This window comes from Pipistrellus hanaki (assembly GCF_964339955.1).
Source record: "Pipistrellus hanaki genome assembly, chromosome: 11".
In the NCBI taxonomy this organism is placed as follows: domain Eukaryota; kingdom Metazoa; phylum Chordata; class Mammalia; order Chiroptera; family Vespertilionidae; genus Pipistrellus; species Pipistrellus hanaki.
Window position 1 is genome coordinate 35,830,801 of NC_140513.1, and position 18,460 is coordinate 35,849,260.

The 18,460-nt window shown below is 40.0% G+C and overlaps 1 protein-coding gene across 2 annotated transcripts in view; it reads left to right on the plus strand.

Annotated features, from left to right (window-relative positions):
• TRPM6 (transient receptor potential cation channel subfamily M member 6) overlaps positions 1-18,460 on the plus strand; it is a 126,853-nt gene that overhangs the window by 25,818 nt on the left and 82,575 nt on the right. For both annotated transcript variants that reach the window (XM_084899444.1, XM_084899445.1), the window contains exons 2-5: positions 7,910-7,989; positions 9,698-9,736; positions 11,614-11,791; positions 16,145-16,358. In XM_084899444.1, coding sequence (XP_084755570.1) covers positions 7,910-7,989; positions 9,698-9,736; positions 11,614-11,791; positions 16,145-16,358 — 511 coding nt within the window. The remainder of the gene's footprint in view (positions 1-7,909; positions 7,990-9,697; positions 9,737-11,613; positions 11,792-16,144; positions 16,359-18,460) is intronic.

Genomic DNA, 18,460 nt, shown 5'->3' on the forward strand with positions numbered 1-18,460 from the left:
ACCCCTGGTTCGTAGGTTGATGCTTCAACCACTGGGCCACACCGGCTAGGTGCTTCCAAATATTTTAAACCTATTTTATGAGTTGAACAAAACTGATTTCTGCTTGTGAACAGAAATATATGTGTCTTTTGTTTTCCACTATAGGTTGGTTTTCCCCTCATTTCCCACTCCCCCTTTAACTATTTTTATTGCTATTTCTTGAGATATAATACGTACATCATATAATTCACACATTTAATGTGTACAAGTTAGTGGCTTTAGTGTATTCCCAGAGCTGTACATTCATCACCCCAAAAAGAAGCCTCATACCCCTCAGATGTCTGTCCCAGTTTCTCTATCCTCACCAGCCCTAGGCAAGCACTGATCCACTTTCTGCCTCTATAGGTTTGCCTGTTCTGGGAATTTTATATAAATGGACTCAAACAATATGTTTTTCTTTGTAATTATCTTCTTTTACTTAGTTTTCAAGGCTCTTCTAAAATGTAGCATGCATGACTTATTTTTATTTAATATTCCATTATGTGAATACAATGCACTTTTATTTGTTTATTCCACATTTAATGGATATTTAGGTTGTTTCTGCTTTTTGGCCATTATGAATAATGATAATGCTATGAACATTGGTGTACAAGTTTTTGTGTGGATATATGGTTTCAATTTTCTTTTTCTTTTAAAAAAATATATTGTATTGATTTTTTACAGAGAGGAAGGGAGAGAGATAGAGAGCTAGAAACGTCTATGAGAGAGAAACGTCGACCAGCTGCCTCTTGCACACCCCCTACCGGGGATGTGCCCGCAACCTGACCGGAATCGAACCTGGGACCTTTCATTCCACAGGCCGACGCTCTATCCACTGAGCCAAACTGGTTTCAGCTGGTTTCATTTTTCATGGGCAGATACCTAGAAGACTGGATCACATAGTAACTCTATGTTTAACTTTTGAGGACCTGTCATACTGTTTTCCAAAGCAGTTGCACCACTCTGCATTCTACCAGCAATCTGAGAATTCCAATTTCTTCCCACCCTTGCCAACACTTTGTATTGTCTGAATTTTTTATTATAGCCATCCTAGTAGTGTGAAGAGGTATCACATTGTGGTTTGGATTTTAATTCCCTTCATGTCTAATGATGATGAGAGCTTTTGCATATATTCCCTGGCCATTTGTGTATCTTATTTACATAAGTTGTATTCAGATCCTTTGTGCAGCAGTGATTTATGATCCAGCTCTTGAGATTTTCTCCTGAGAAATACACATATTCATACCCACACAATAACCAGGGAGTTTCACCAAAAGTTAGAATCAGAGGAGATCATTTGCATTCTTGAGTAGGCCCGAGCATTCCTGGTGCTTGACTGGATTTACATATCAAAGTGAAATTACTCCCTGACACCTGGGATGAAATAAAGGCCAAGCTGATAACACTCTTGCCTTTTTGGCAAAGCATGTTCCCAGGGCGTGGCTTTGCCTGTTGCCTTGGTTTCAGCTGACAATAATTAAAGAAATGCCCATGTGCCTTCCCAGGCCCTGTCTACACTAGATATTACTTGTTATTACCTACTGAGGACCTCATGGGATTTGTGTGGAAATCAGATGTTCAGGAAAGTGGTTTTGTAAACTCTAGAACACTACACATTTTTAGGGATTGGTATAGGTGCAAATTCTGCAAGTAAGTGATAGTGAAATGGAGTTGTTTAGGTGCCTCTGTTTGAATCTTAGTGTCACTTAAAAAAGTTTTTATTTTTTTTAATCCTCACTTGAGATTTTTACCACTGATTTGTAGAGAAAGAGTGGAAGAGAGGAAGGGAGGGGGAGAGAGAGAAACATTGATGTGAGAGAGACACATTGATTGGTTGCCTCCAGAAGGACTGCAGAATCTGCAACGAGATATGTGCTCTGGATCTGGAATCAAACTTGTGACCTTTTGGTCAGTGGGCCAATAGTCTAACCACTGAGTGAAACTGACCAGGGATGTTTTTATATATTTTAGAGAGAGAAGAAGGGAGAAGGTGGAGAGAAAAAGAGAAACATGACTGAAAGAGAAAAATCGATCGGTTGCCTTTTGTATGTGTTATGACCAGGGATTGAACCTGCAACAGGCATGTGTCCTGACTGGGAATGGAACTGGCAACCTTTCAGTGCACAGGATGATGCTCAGTCAACTGAGCCACACTGGCAAGGGCTCTAGTGTCACTTGTATGAATTATTAGGTTCTTGGGCAAATTACTCAACCTCTCTGGCTCAGTGTCCTCATTGGTAAAAAGGTGATAGTAACTGCCCCCACTTCCCACTGAGGCAGAATTAATATAAAACAAAGCCCTTGCATTGCCTAGGTGGGTGCATAGAATGTGCTGAATAAACTGTTAACCTCCTGCAGTGGTGGACTGAATGTTTGTGTCTTCCATTTCCACGTGTTGAAGCCCTACTCTGCAATGTGATGCTATTTGGAGGTGGAGCCTCTGGTAGGTAATTAGATCTTGAAGGGAGAGTCCTCATGAATGGGATTAGTGCCTTTATAAGAGGAGACACAAGAGAGATGATCTCTCTGTCTGCCATGTGAAGATACAGGGAGAAGGTGACCATTGTAAACTTAGGAAGTGGGCTCTCACCAGAACTTGAGAATAAGGTCATTCTGATCCTGGATTTTCAGTTTCCAGAACTGTGAGAAATAAATGTGTGTGTGTGTGTGTGTGTGTGTGTGTGTGTGTGTGTGTATAAACCACTCAATGTGTGATATTCTGTTAGAGTAGCCCAACTGACCAGTATGATATCTGCTATTCCTATTATTTTACAGAATGGACCAGGTTATTATCTTATAGTGGAACAGTTTGATCTTTATAAAAATATCTCTCTTCTTTCTGGAGACTATATATACCTTCAATTAATCTTTCAAAGGGCCATGAGCTTTTTTTTTTTTTTTTTTTTTTTTTTTTTTTTTTTTTTTTTTTTTAAATATTTTTTATTGATTTCACAGAGGAAGGGAGAGGGAGAGAGAGACAGAAACATTAATGATAAGAGAGAACCATTGATCAGCGGCCTCCTGCAGGACCCACACTGGGGATCAAGCCTGTAACCCGGGCATATACCCTGACTGGGAATCAAACTGTGACCTCCTGGTTCATAAGTTTATCAGTCAACCATTGAGCCTTGCCAGCTGGGCCAGCCAAGAGCTTTTGGTAAATTAAATCTTATAATATTAGGAAAGTGGGTTTTCTCCCAGCAAAATTCTAAGCATTTGTATTTTTCTAGGAATTTGTCCATTTCATCCACATTGTCCAGGTTGTTGGCATGTAGTTTTTAAGAATAACAATTCTTGTTATTTCTGTGATGGTGTTAGTTGTTACTTCACTACTTTCATTTCTGATTTTATTTATTTGGGTCTTCTCGCTTTGTTCTTGTTGACTCTAATAGTCATCAATCTTATTTATCTATTTAAAGAACCAGGTCTTGGTTTCACTGATCTTTTGTATTATTTTTTTTTTTAGTCTCTATGGCATTTATTTCTCCTACTTTGGGCTTTTCTTGTTCTCTTTCTGATTCTTTAAATAGTTTATTATAAAATTTTCTTTATTTTTGAGTTAGGCTTGTAGTGCTATGAACTTCCTTTTGTTGTGTCCCAAAGATTTTGGTATTTTAATGAAAAAAAATACAAGATTTTGGGTTGTGTGTTCATTATCATTTGTTTCCAGGAAGTTTTTGATGTCTTTCTCTATCTCACTGGTAACCCATCCATTGTTTCATTTAGCCTCCAAGTGTTTGAATGTTTTTGAGTGTTTTCGTTGTAGTTGATTTCTACTTTCATTCCGTTCTGATATGAAAAGATGCTTGATATAATTTCAATCTTCTTGAACTTGTAGAGACTTGTTTTGTATACTAATATATGGTCAATGTTTCCCTCTCATGGATGTTTCTATCTCTCTCCCTCTCCCTTCCTCTCTTTCTCAAATCAATAAAAACATTAAAAAAAAACAAACTTTTTTTTTTCTTTTCACATTTCCTTTTCTAGTTCTTTCTTATTCTTTTAGCAAAGACTTTGAATTTGTCTACATCAAATGTGGTTTGTGTCACCATCAGATTTTAAGAAGTAAAATCTTGTTGCAATGTTCTTTCTGCTGTGCTTCACTGAGAAAATTGTATGGAGGACATAAAATTGGAACAGAGATTCCTCTGAGAGAAAAATTGTCTGTAATTTGGATACCCTAAAAAGCTCTAATGCAGGAATATTTTCAGTTAAAGGAATAGTTCATGTGGGTACTGCTAGAGGGTTAATCTTTGGACATGTCTTTGCAATTCCCACCCTGGCCTCAGACCTGCAATTGGATTTAAAATTTATTATGTTTTAGATTGAGGCATAATTATGACTAACACTCAGCTTGAGACCAACACTATTTCCTGTCTTTGTCTTCTGCCTTTTCCTCTCCCAAATAACAACAATGAAAAAACAAAGCCGCTCTGTGTATAAAAACACACACCCAGTCAATAAAGATTGCCACTACAGTTGCAGAAATGGCCTAATCTCCACTGTAAACTACCACCACCTTGTCAGTCTGCTGCTCCTGAGGTAGAAGACAGCATGTTGGCTATTTGTCCTCCATAGATTGTACTCTTGAGATAAGGGAGTTGTAGGAGGAAAGTTTCCAAGTTTTTATTAATCACACAGGTTTCCTATTTACACCTTTGGAGGGAAATTGTACAGAAGGAGTGCTAAGGTTCTATTTTAAGTGTGTTCATTTTGTTGCTCATTCAGCAATCATTGGGTTGGGCCCTGGGGCAACAGAAAAGACTGGGCCTGTGGAAACTAGAGTCTAGTGGGGGAAAGTTAGACCCATAAAAGCCATTTGAAGTATGAGAGGCCCTGGGTTTGGAAAGTTTGGAGGTCAGGAAGTAGTTTTCTATGAAAATTAAAAACATCAAAGTTAGCCTGCAAAGTTGGCTCAGTGGTTGAGCATCGACCTACAAACTAGGAGGTCACAGTTTGACTCCCAGTCAGGGCACATGCCTGGGTTGCAGTCTCAATCCCCAGTGTGGGGCGTGCAGGAGGCAGCAGGTAAATGATTCTCTATTGTCATTGATGTTTCTAGCTCTCTCTCAGAAATCAATAAACAAACAAAACCAACATCATAGTTAAGATCTCAGGCCACCAACCAAAAGCTAATTTTACCTTTCATATGACCAATGGTAAGTTAAATTTTATTGAGTCTTAGTAAGCCCCAGAGAGAATGCAAAGCCTTTAATTTATGTATGCTTTCAAAAGCCCTATTATAACTGGAAAGGGGACCTTGCCCTGAATGGGTCTGCCTAGGGCCAGCCAGTAGTGTGTGGATTCTTGACTTCATGCGAGAAAAATTTCTTAGTATGAGTCCAGATGTGTATCTGGCCTTTATGCAAACCTACGGACCTGTAAAGAACTTGTGTAAGAGCTTATGTGAGCCCAAAGTGATGACAATTGCCAGGAAGCAAGATCTCATAATCTTGTTAACTCTCATGTAATCCAATACTGCCTTGCTTTCTTCCCCCTCAAGTAAAGTTCTTTAATTTCCTTTATGAATTTCAAATGCATAAAGGAAATGGCAAAACTGTCATTCTTGGGATTACAGGATAGTTAACTGCAAAAGCAAGGTTACGTGCTCTTTTGAGGGTGGTTGCTTCTTTCTGGAGGGTTTGTAAAGAGTGGATTACTCTGGCATTTCAAAGGTGTGTTACCTAGATGCACAAGAACAATGGACAGGGCTGGCTTGAAGCAAAGACAAACCTTGTACTAAAAAAGTTATATGTCCGGGGAGTGATTACCCACCATGATCAGATCAGATCACCTGGAAAGATACTTTCCTTAGAATCCCTTTTTGTCTACAGCCCATAATGCCCTCCCCTGACAATATGGTCACCCCCAAATGCCCTCCCCTGCATATTCCCTCTTTATTAGATAGGTGTTTTTTTTTTTCTTTAACATATTAGACAGCCCTAACTGGTTTGGCTCAGTGGATGGAGTTAGGCCTGTGCACTAAAGGGTCCCAGGTTCAATTCCAGTCAAGGGCATGTACCTTGGTTGGGGGCACATACCCAGTGGGGAATGTGCAGGAAGCAGCTGATCGATGTTTCTCTCTCATAGATGTTTTTAGCTCTTTATCCCTTACCCTTCCTCTTTGTAAAGTCAATAAAAATATATTTTTAAAAAGAAACATTTAAGATTCCTCCTTATCTACCTGGTTGGTGTGACTCAGTAGTTGAGACCCTAGGTTGCCGCTGCTGGGAGGAGGATTGCACCATAGGGGTGTGCGCCCCTCCCGGGCTGAGACCCCCTCCCTTCCTTAATTCCCAATGCATAAAGGCAACTACACAACTCTCACTTTGGGGAGCATTTGAGATCTTGCTTCCTGCCAATTTTGTTAGTTTTGGCTCAAATGCATTCTTTTACATTTTTTTCTACTTTGTTATTTTTCACTGACTGGATAAAGTTATATCCGCACCCGTTTTTATGCCATATAGAGCTAAACTATCTTCATATTAGAAGACCAAGCTCATCGGTTGGTTGGGTTCCACTTGAATTAGGGACAGTTATAGGCTGTGCAATCTGAAGTAACACAGCCAATGTTAAGCTATGCTTACAGACTGTGTAATGAATTACCAACCTAAATAAAGAGGTACACTGAGGCAAGCTCACACTAGCAGAAAGTGAGTTTACTGGAGAATAGCAGAGTGATTGCGATTTGTGGAACACATGCTATAGCAAACTACAGGCAAGTTCACTGAGGGTTTGGGACAGGCTGTATTTGTGGTTAGGGTGTGCCATGAGGGGGAAGTCCACCCTGAGTCCACGCAGTAAGTTCATTGGCTTTGTTACAGAGAACCGGAATAAACCAAGCAATGCTCGGAGAGTTGGAGTCACACTTTATTCACCCAGGTGGGCTCAGAGAAAATGAATTCAAACTCTAAGCAAAGCTACAAGCAGAACTTCCCTTTTTATTAAAGAGCCAGTCCTATTGTGCTTAGTGGTTATTTCGTTGCTGGCCTTGAAAACACCACAGTTTTTTCCAATTAAAAAATGCACCTGGCATGGCATTGAGAGTATGGGCGTATCTACCGGTAGTCTCTGGCCAACAAGGTCAGACAGCTAAGTTTATCTTCCTTATTATTACTCAAGCAGGCTAAATCAGGCTGGAAAGCAAAGGTATTATTTATTTTTAAAGAATAAGAGGCCGTCTAAAAAATAGCAGAGAATTCCAAACAGTAGTTTTACAAAATAGGGGTTAGCCTTCTCAGCTTGAGGATGGGAAATGATTCTTGGCAGATGTTCACTGGTCAGGAGATTAGTCTCAGTCTTCTGTAAATCAGGCATTTATGGGAAATCGGTCTCTCAGTTAAGTTCTATTCTTCTGAGGTTGTATTCTCCATTTAATATCCTCTGGTCCCATGTTATATTGGAATTTTTTTTTTTGAATTTATATTTTGACAGAAGCTTGTTGAGGTTGCATTTCTCCTCTGATACTCTTGCCAGCCTCCTATGAAATCTTAGCCATTGTGCAACTTAATGAGTGAGAATTTTGAAGTTTGAGAGCTTGATATTCCCTCTGTAGGATTATGCTGTCAGATTTAAAAATGATTTATAGCAGAATTAAAGGAACACATCAGTTATATCTTTACTTGCTTGCTAGAGTTTTTGCTAAGGATCTTTCGCTAAGATGAGATTATGAACCAGTAAACTTTGTGAATATTTTTGTGTTCACATTTGCCTTATTGTCGTCTATGTTGTCTGTAATAGAAGCCAGTAAACGCTTGGCCTGTTTGGGGCTGATCTTGACATTTCAATTAGTATTCACACTACCTAAATATATCTTGGCTACCTGAACTGCTGTAGTTACGCTGATTTCTCACTTAACTGAAATGTAAAAATAACGACACTCTCTGTTCAGTCCCAGAAATCCTGGATCGAAGGTGTGTTCGACAAGAGAGAATGTAACAAAATCATACCCAGTTCCAAAGACCCTCACAGGTACAATTTTTAATTCCATTTTTTTATTTTTAAAGTAACTCTACTTGGAGGACTATTTGTAAAAACTTAAGAGATATGACTTGTTTAAAGTTAGTCCTAATTCTTAGGTGATGTTTGTTTGTCTTTATAAAAATAGTATGTATTACTAGAGAAAACTGGTAAGAACAGGAATTGCCAATTTTGTACCTCACTCCAATCCCAAGGCTTATTGGCAGTGCTTGCTAGATAATAGGCTTCTGAAAACATCTGTTTAATGACTGAATTAAATATAGAGAAACACATTCATCCTAATGACATCACCCTGAAAGAGCCACTGTTAATATTGTGGTAGATTTTCATGTTTTATTTTTTATGCTCCTGTTCCTCTTAGTGGGGGGGATAGAGTTTAGGAAATACCTTGTGTTTACATCTATTCCATTGGGTTTGGCTAAAAATTTACAACTTCTGAATATTGAATATTCAAATTTTTGTGCATGTCCTTTACCCACCACTAAAGTGTCTGTGGGAACAGTAACTGGGATATTTCAGGACACTGTTCTCAGCTTACAGTATATAAATAGTTAATTTCAGCTCCATTTTCCTCCCATAGGCTTTTTGCTTGAGCAGATAATGGGCAGTGGAATAAAATCACTAGAACTTGACTACTCTGAGTTCTTGATAACCCTTTGGAAGATACATTGCTAGGACAAAATTCAAAACAGTAGCTAGTGAAACATAGGGGCAGGATGGGTTACAAAACATCTCCCAGTGTGGTTAGGTCCTTGAAATAAGATAGCATGTTATTGTCCTTGGAAAAATAAATTACTAAACAAAAACGAAGAGCAGTCTGGTTGACCTTTGAACAATGTGGGGGTTATTTGCACTGATCACCTGTGCTGTCTAAATGTATAACTTTTTTAATATATATTTTTTATTGATCTTTAGAGATGAGAGAGAGAGAAAGAGAGAGAGAGAGAGAGAGAGAGAGAGAGAGAGAGAAAGAAACGAGCCCACAACCCAGCCCACAAACATTGATTTCCTGTTCAATGCATGTTCAAGGCATGCATTGAACAGGAAATCAAACTGGCAACCTTTTGGTACATAGAATGATGTCAAACTAAATGAGCCACACTGGCCAGGGCAAAATGTATAACTTTTGACTCTCTTAAATGTTAACTTCTCTCACCATCTGAGGGAGATTGATTCCAGGATCCCTTTGGCTATCAAAATCTGTGGATGCTCTAGTCCCTTATATAGAACTAGTAGCCCTGCGTACGAATCTCTGCACCATAGCTCACTGCCACCCTCTAGTAGCTCTCTGCCCACTGCCCCGCCCCCATAGCTTGCTGCCCTATCCTCCTGCTGATCTGTGATCCCATCATTAGTTTCACAGCGTAACAACCATTTGCATATTATATCTTTATTATGTAGAATGGCATAGAACAGTGAATGTAATTGGCCTTCCTCATTTGCGGGTTCCCAGCCTTGTATCAAAAATACTGTTGAGCCTGGCTGGTAGAGCTCAGAGGTTGAGCATCATGAACCAAGAAGTTGCTAGTTTGATTATCATTCAGGGCACATGCCCAGGTTTCAGACTTGATCCCCAGTCATGCAGGAAGCAGCTGATGGGTGATGTTCCATGGAAGATAACAGATATTTACTGTATAAGCATTAAATATGTCCTCAAATACATCCATAAACTATAACAGATATTATTTCTTTAATATAGATGTACAGCAGGATGCCAGGTCTGCCAGAATTTAATCAGGTAAGACAGATAAATAAGATTTCTTTTAATTTTTAGGCACTGTGTTTCAAATTCATTGGAATAGTTTTCACACATCTTGAATGGACTCAATGAAAGGCTTAACTGGTGCATTTTATTTCCTTTCCAAGGAAAAATTTAAAAATGAAATATGAGATATTTTTGAAGGAGTGTGAATGATTATTTGAATGTAATATGTTACTTGAATTACCCAGAAATGTAAAATGGCTAAAGGCCCTTGATAAGATCTTCTACCAATTGAAGTACTTATAAAGCATTACATTTTCATTTTATTACCTTGCTTTTTATTTGGATAATGAAGGTGCATTGTGCACATACAACACTGTCTTTAATTTATGACTCGAAAGTGATGTATGTGTCTACCAGGCTCCAAGTCTGACACTAATTCTGATGTCTGTTTTTTCCAACACCAAGTGTCAGATCCCACAGGTTAAGAGCTCAAGACTACTCCCTGCCTCCTACTCGCCACTTCAGATGCCAATTGAAAGTCTAAATTGTCAGTGCTTCTGAAGGCTGGGCTATAGATCGGAAGTTCCCAGGACCCCCTCCACAATTCAGTTAATTTACTAGAGCAGCGTACATAATTCAGAAACATTTACTTAAGTTTACCAGTTTATGATAAAGGATATTATAAAGAATACAGATGAACAACCAGATGGAAGATATGTATATGGCAAGTTATATGGGAAAGAGCAGAGAGCTTCCATGTGCTCTCCAAGTGTGCCACTCTCTCAGCACCTGCACGCATTCACCAACCCAAAGCTCTCTGACCCCATCCTTTTGTTTTTTTTATGGATGCTTCATTACCTGGGCATGATTGATCAAATGATTGAGTCATCTTGCAGAACCTTTTATCACTCCTGCCATGTAGGTTGAAGAAGCTCTGTGCCCATATATATTGGAGATTTTTAGTTTTTATTTTTAATTATTTTATTATTATTTTTAAAAAAATATATATTTTATTGATTTTTTTACAGAGAGGAAGAGAGAGGGATAGAGAGTTAGAAACATTGATGAGAGAGAATCTTCGATCAGCTGCCTCTTGCACACCCCCTACTGGGGATGTGCCCGCAACCAAAGTACATGCCCTTGACCAGAATCGAACCTGGGACCTTTCAGTCCACAGGCTGGCGCTCTATCCACTGAGCCAAACCGGTTTCAGCTATTTTATTATTATTTTAAATATATATCTTTATTGATTTCAGTGAGGAAGGGAGAGGGAAAGAGTTAGAAACATTAATGGTGAGAGAGAATCATTGATTGGCTGCAACCTAGGTATGTGCCCTTGACCAGAATTGAACCTGGGACCCTTCAGTCCGCAGGCTGACACTTTATCCACTGAGCCAAATTAGGGCTTTAATTATTTTATTAATTTTTAATCCTCACATGGTGGGGTGGGGGGGGAGGGTAGAAGGGGAAAGAGAGTGAGAGAAGGAGGGAGGGAAAGAGAAACATCAATGTGAGAGAGATAGATGGATTGGTTACTTCCTGTCCTGAGCCTGAAACTGAGGTCCGCCGTGGCCTTGACCGGTAATTAAACCCACAATCCTTTAGTCCACAGGCCAACTCTCCATCCACTGAGCCAAACTGGCTTGGGCTCAGTATTCTTTTAAAACATTCTATGAATCATTGTAATGTGCAGCTAAGGAAGTGAACCAATGAGGGTGTTCTAAACTTAGAAGATTATCCAGTGTGAAAAGATCCAATATATATCTTAATGGGACATTTAAAAATTATTAATGTCTGTTGCCTATACATTGCATTAGAGAAATGTGGAAACTTTACATCTATTTTCTATTCTGATATTGTGTTCTATTTTGAAATGTGTTTTGTTTTTGTTTTTCCCCCCCAAATTTAAGGTGTTACTGTGGGCGATTGATTGGAGACCATCTTGGGATGGATTATAGCGGGACCATGTCAGCTACCAGTGGTGGTGACAAAGAACAATGGTCTGTTGAAAAGCACACAACAAAAAGCCCTACAGATACCTATGGTACTATTAACTTCCAAGATGGCGAGCACATCCACCATGCCAAGGTTGGTTCATAACCCACATCATATTATTAGTTTCTCACAGAGGATATAACCTCCACATTTTATCTCCTAATTATATCACCAAGTGTAGAGGATCAGATGACCAGGTTTTATTGCAAAGTAGATCCATGTTATTAGCTGCTTGACTTGACCCTTCTTTTTCCTTTATGTCTGAGAGACATTCTTCCTTTCCCAAGTGTGGTATGGCCAGCTCTTTTTTGGATTGAGCTCTCTCAGCAAGCTTATGTCCTCTGTGGAAGATGGCTTATTGCTCTTGAGACAGTTGCCAAAAGGCTGCTCTTATGGAATGCAGAAAGTTACTACCAAACAGTAGGCATTAGCTGAAGCATGGTTTTAGCAATTATTACTAACACTAGAGGCCTGCTGCACAAAATTCATGCACGGGGTGTGTGGGGGTGTCCCTCAGCCCAGCTTGCACCCTCTCCAATCTGGCATATCCCTCTCACAATTCAGGACTGCTGGCTTCCAACTGCTCGCCTGCCTGCCTTCCTGATTGCCCCTAACCGCTTCTGCCTGCCAGCCTGATCACCCCCTAACCACTCTCATGCCAGCCTGATTAATGTCTAACTGCTCCCCTGCCAGCCTGTTTGCCTCCAACTTCCCTCCTCTGCTGGCCTGGTCACCCCTAACTGCCCTACCCTGCAGGGTTGATTACCTCCAACTGCCCTCCCTTGTAGGCCTGGTCCCTCCCAACTTCTCTCCCCTGCTGGCCATCTTGTGGTGGCCATCTTGTGTCCACTTGGGGGCAGGATCTTTGTCCACATGAGGGCAGCCATATTGTGTATTATAAAGTGATGGTCAATCTGCATATTATTCTTTTATTAGATAGGATGTGGTTAATCATGCCTGCTATGTCTTTGTGAGAGCCTTTTCTCAAGAAGAAAATGGGGGAATTTCTTTCTGCCCTGAATTCTAGTACTGGGCTCTTCAGGCCAATTTTTCTCATGTTCCTAATATGGTAAATTTGCATGTGATTTGCATAGTATTGACAGGTTAGCTATCTCCCAGATGTTTTCTCTTGAGCTTGTTAGCTACATGCTGGTTTATTAGAGGCAGTTTTCCCAGGGGGAAAGCTGGGTGGAGAGCCCACATCAGGAAAGCTCAGAATCAGCTGTATTCTGGAGTGTGACCATCAGTTTGGTGGGTTTGAAACAACAGTTCTTCACAGTGCAATCATAATATAGTTTCACCATAGAGTTCTATAGTTACCTGCATTTCCAGTTATGAACATTTTTGCATTTAACTTTGTGCATTTTCTTTAGCTGGCAGGAAAGCTGCCTTAATTCTCCTCTCCAATCCTTTTTGGAAGCTGATGCTTAATATGTATGTAAATCACTGTATATGATTTTTTAAAGCTCTTTGACAAATATTTACTGGGTGCCCATATTTTACTATGTCCCAGACAGCATGTGTTCCATGGACTAACATTGGCTTTGTTGGGGAGGAACAACTTTCCCTCTACCTTCAAGGTTTTCTGGCGGGTCTAATAATCAGATAAACATGAGACAAATCAGTAAGAGAAAATAATCAAATTTAATACATACTTCTGTATGGGAATCCTGCATCCACAACAGAGTCAGAGCCCCACAAGCAGGAGAGGCTAGAAAGGGTGATCTTGGTGTATAAGAACCTCCTGAGCTAGGGATGAGGTAATGCATCCCGGGACTTCAACAGATCATTGCAGGGTGATAAGAAGAACAGACATTTAGTAATTAGAAGTTTGTCCTGCCCTATAGACAGCAGGTAAACGGAGGGGCTGAAGTTTTTCCTTGAGCCTGAAGCTAAAAGTTGCCTTTAGCTCAAAGTAATCTGCATACCATGGAGCTATCGCTATATCTTGGGGTGGCCATTCTGAACCCGTCTAGTGAAGGAAACAGGAAATAAGTATACAATTACCACAGAGGGTGGGGATGCTCTGCAAAAGGAACACACATTATTTGAGGGAATAAGAAGGTTAACTCCTGCTTTTCTGAGGCTGTGGCCAGGAAGTCATCTGAAAGCAGGGACAGCTACACTGACACCAGAAAGATGAGTAGATAGATGTGGGGTGTGTGGTGAGGCTCCTGGGTAAGACCACTCCAGGCAGAAGCAATACCTTGTGCAAACCAAAGTACATTTGGGAGAACTGAAACTATGGTTAGACCACCTGACCACGAATACATTTCACACTTAGCATTTGGCTCCTGTCCCATCCATGGCAGCTGAGTGGGTGTTATTTGATCTCCAGAAGAGAAGTGTCTGTTCTTTATATTTAAGCCCAGAATTGCCCTTGTTTACTGTGAGCAGCAGAGAAGTTTGGAGAGCTGGATTTTCATCTCTCTCCACTGCATTGGCCGTCCCAGGTGTTTCTCCCTTCCACCACATTCCACCAAGGACGGGAGGTGAATCTTGGCCAGGCTGAGTCTACCTAACCTGGGAAAGGAGTTAGTTATCAAGGAGGAGGAGGGGAAAGAGTCATTAACCTTTAGCACAGTCTTTGGTTGGCCTTAGGGAGAAAGACTCTGGTGGCTGATAATTTAGTTAATCCAGGTTGTTTATCCTGAAATCTCAAGGAGAAATATCTTCTAGGACTTATAGTGAAAAGGGAGGGACACCTGGGAGAAAGTTGGGGTAGAAAAAAGGTGAACTAAACCAGAGCTTCCCCCTCTGCCCTTACTCATTATTTGGAGAAACAAATCATTTCCCGAAGGCCAACTTGTATCTTTTTCCTATTACTTTAATATGTAAGAAAGCCATGGCAACTCAGTCTTCTCACTTGTAAATTGAATCCTTGCTGTCCTTAGATTCTTTCTATGACGCACATTCTGTGGAGGCTGCACCATCCTGATGTTCAGAAATTATAATATTTTAATTAAAACATAATAGGATTATGTTTTATGAATTTCAAAGATAAATGGAAAATTGTTTTAAATTGCTATCACATTCTGGAGGATAATGTGATAATTCTGATTTGTATATCCATCTGTGGTTATTTTTTATATAATTTTATTTAAAAAATATATTTTTATTAATTTCAGAGGGGAAGAGAGAGCAAGACACACACACACACACACACACACACACACACATTAAGTGATGAGAGAATCATTAATCGGCTGTCTCCTGCATGCTCCCTACTAGGTATCGAACCCACAACCTGGGCATGCACCCTGACAGGGAGTGGAACTGTGACCTCCTGGCTCATAGGTTGATGTTCAAACACTGAGCCACACTAGTTGGGCTAATTTATGTTTCTTTATTGCCCTGCTTTCTTCCTGTAAATCTGACTTATTCTTGCTGTTGGTTAGATCTTTCTCATCTTTTCTTTCAATTACATTGGCTAATCAAAAATATGACACTTTTGTAAAAAGTATTTATTTTGGGATAATTATATATAAAGGAAATGGTTAGAATGTATAATTTATAAGAAGTTAAATGTGGCCCCAGCTGGTTTGGCTCAGTGGATAGAGCTGTGGCCTGCCAACTGAAAGGTGCCAGGTTTGATTTGGGTCAAGGGCACATGCCCAGGTTTCGGGTTCAATCCCCAGTAAGGGGCGTGCAGGAGGCAACAGATCAATTATTCTCTCATCATTGATGTTTCTATCTCTCTCTCTCCCTCACCATGTCTCTCTGAAATAAATAAATAAAATGTTAATAAACAACTAAAATAAAGAAATTAAATGTGCATGCTCATGGATCTTAATTTAAATTATGCAAATATATGAGTCGAGTAAATTACAAGCCATAGCATTTATGAAAAATCCTGTTTCACTTATTTCTAAAAACTATCATTTTGTTTTGTTTTTGTTAATCCTCACTGGAGGATATTTTTCCCCTTGATTTTTAGAGAGAGTGGAAGGGAAGAGTGAAGGGGGTAGGGAGAAGAGGGAGAGAGAAACATCAATGTGAGAGAGATACATTGATTGGATGCCTTCTGCACATGCCCTGATCAGGGCTGGGGATTGAACCCATGACCCTTGGGTGTGCAGGCTGATGCTCTAACCATTTAGCAACACCAACCATGACTAAAAACTTTTTTTAAGCACGTTTGCTGGGGTAGTGATTTTTGCCACTTTGAAGTATTTCTGCCTCACCTGAGACCTTCTGAGAACATTGGTGGGCCAACTTTGAAAAACCAAAGGAAGCCTTCCCACTGTGACTTGTAATTCCCAGAAGGAACTGAAAGGGTGTGTGGGCTCTGTGCAGAGTAAATATTTCCAATTTGTGAAGATGAATTTTTGAAGAAATCTCAGACCCTGCCTTTCAAGTTTTGGTTATTTTAATTGCCTTTCTGTGTGTTTATTATTACCTGGCATGTGTTTCTCACTATTTTATACACATGTGCTTATCTTCCAGTATATTAGAACTTCTTATGATACAAAGTTGGATCACCTGTTACATTTGATGTTGAAAGAGTGGAAGATGGAATTGCCAAAGCTGGTGATCTCTGTCCACGGGGGCATCCAGAACTTCAAGATGCCCTCCAAACTCAAAGAGATCTTCAGCCAGGGTCTGGTTAAGGCTGCGGAGACAACGGGAGCGTGGATAATAACTGAAGGCATTAATTCTGGTAAAGTACACTCCCTCGTTACACATCTCTTTTTCAACTCCCTCTTTCTAACTGTGAATCAAGCAGTATGACAGCTCATGTCCACTCTGCAGTGCTCCCAGGATGTGGTGGCATGATGGAGAAAGATGAAAAGCATAGTGACTGGCAAAGTAACCCAGAAGAATCCTAGACCTTTCTTGGAATGTGTTTTTACTATTATTAAAACATGCCATTTTTATATAATGTTGGGTAAGAGTTTCTGGTAAAAAGAAAATGGGTTTCCAGACTATGGTGAGGTTAAAAAGAATATGGAATCAACACAAGTAGGTAGTGTGTGGGCATGGACATGAGATAAACTCACCATGGTCAAGTTCTAAGGCAATGGAAATCAGTGAGGTGTGCAGCAATCGCATCGAGTGTATTGGTCACATGGAGATAATGAACTCCACAATTGTCCTTTCACTCACTGTCTCCATCACTGACTCTTCCATATTCCTTGAACTCTGACATTCAAGAACTTTTTATAGTAGTCTCTGAACCTCTAACCCTACTCCTTCGCATCATAATTGTGAACTGCCTTCACATTAGAGACTCACTTGGAGGCTTTAAAAAATACAGATGCACAGACTTGACACCAGATTAGAGTTTTTCAGGGTGGAGCTTCCTAAGTGTGTCTAATGTGCAGCCAGGGCTGAGAACTTGCAACTTTACTAACCTCCTCTGTCAACAATCATTTGTTATGATTCTGGCATGGGTTCTGAGATCTGGGTTCTTTCTCAACACATTCTTTGACACCAGCTGGGTGTCCCATAATTAAACTAAATTATGACACTATCTGGAAACAGCACTAGATTCCACAGGCTAAAGGCTCAGGCCCACAAGACTGTCCCCGCTTCAGATGCCAATCATAAGTCCAGATTGTTACCTGTAGCTCTGACCAACTGGCTGTAAATCAGAGGTTCCCAAGGCACACTTCTTTGGTTCACTTAATTTGCTAGAGTGGATCACAGAATTTAGGAAACCAGTTTACTCACTAGATGATTACCAGTTTATTATTAAAAAAATATATTGAAGAATTCCTTTCAGTCTCTACCCCCTTCAAAGTTAACCACTATGTTGACTTCTAACACCATGATTAGTTTTGCTTGGTTTTATATAAATGGAATTATAGGATGTGTACTAATATATCTGTACAGGGCATGGTATGTGGGGGGAGGGGCAAAGAGCTTCCATACCCTCCCCTCTTCTCCACATGTTTACCCACTGGAAGCTCTTTAAACCCTGGCCATTTGGTTTTTATGGAGGCTTCATCACATTGGCATGATTGATCAAATCATTGGCCATTGCTGACTGAATTAATCTCAGCAGTCTATCATCCCTGGAGGTCAGGGGATGGAACTGAGAGTTCCAGCCCTCTAAACACTTGGTTGGTTCCCCTGGCAAACAGCCCCGCCCTTTGGTGCAGTCCAAAAGTCACCTCATTAGCATGCCTTGGTTACTCTCATCACTTAAGAATTTCCAAGCGTTTAAGGAGCTCTGTGTCAGGACTATATTTCTTATTATGAACCACAGTATCACAGCATGGTTTTTCATTTTTCTTTTACTTCTTTCTCTTCTGATTTTGAGAATATAAGAGTGGGAAGACTAATGAAATAATTTCTATGAACAAAGAAATGAGAAATGCGACATACTTGGAGCTTCCTTAAACAATAACTAGGTTCCCCCTGGCTTGATAGTCGGTTGGCTAGTCATCCTGATGTGCCAAGGTTTTAGGTTCACTCCCTGGTCAGGACACATGTAAGAATCAACCAATGAATACATAAATACCATGTTTCCCAAAAAATAAGACATCCTCTGAAAATAAGACCTACTTACAGCTTTCCTTCTGAGTAAAATATAAGGCATCCTCTGAAAATAAGGCCCCCCACAGGCTAAACATGAGAGATTTGGTCCACTGATTCTGAAAGAAATGGAGTCACAAGAAATTCACCAGGAAATTCAGGAATTGGATTGTTATAATGATGTTCCAGAAGATGATGACATGATTGTCATTGAATAAATGAGTAAATTCTTGATACTGTATGATTCTCAGTTTGTCTGCTTTGTGTTGACAACTAACATAC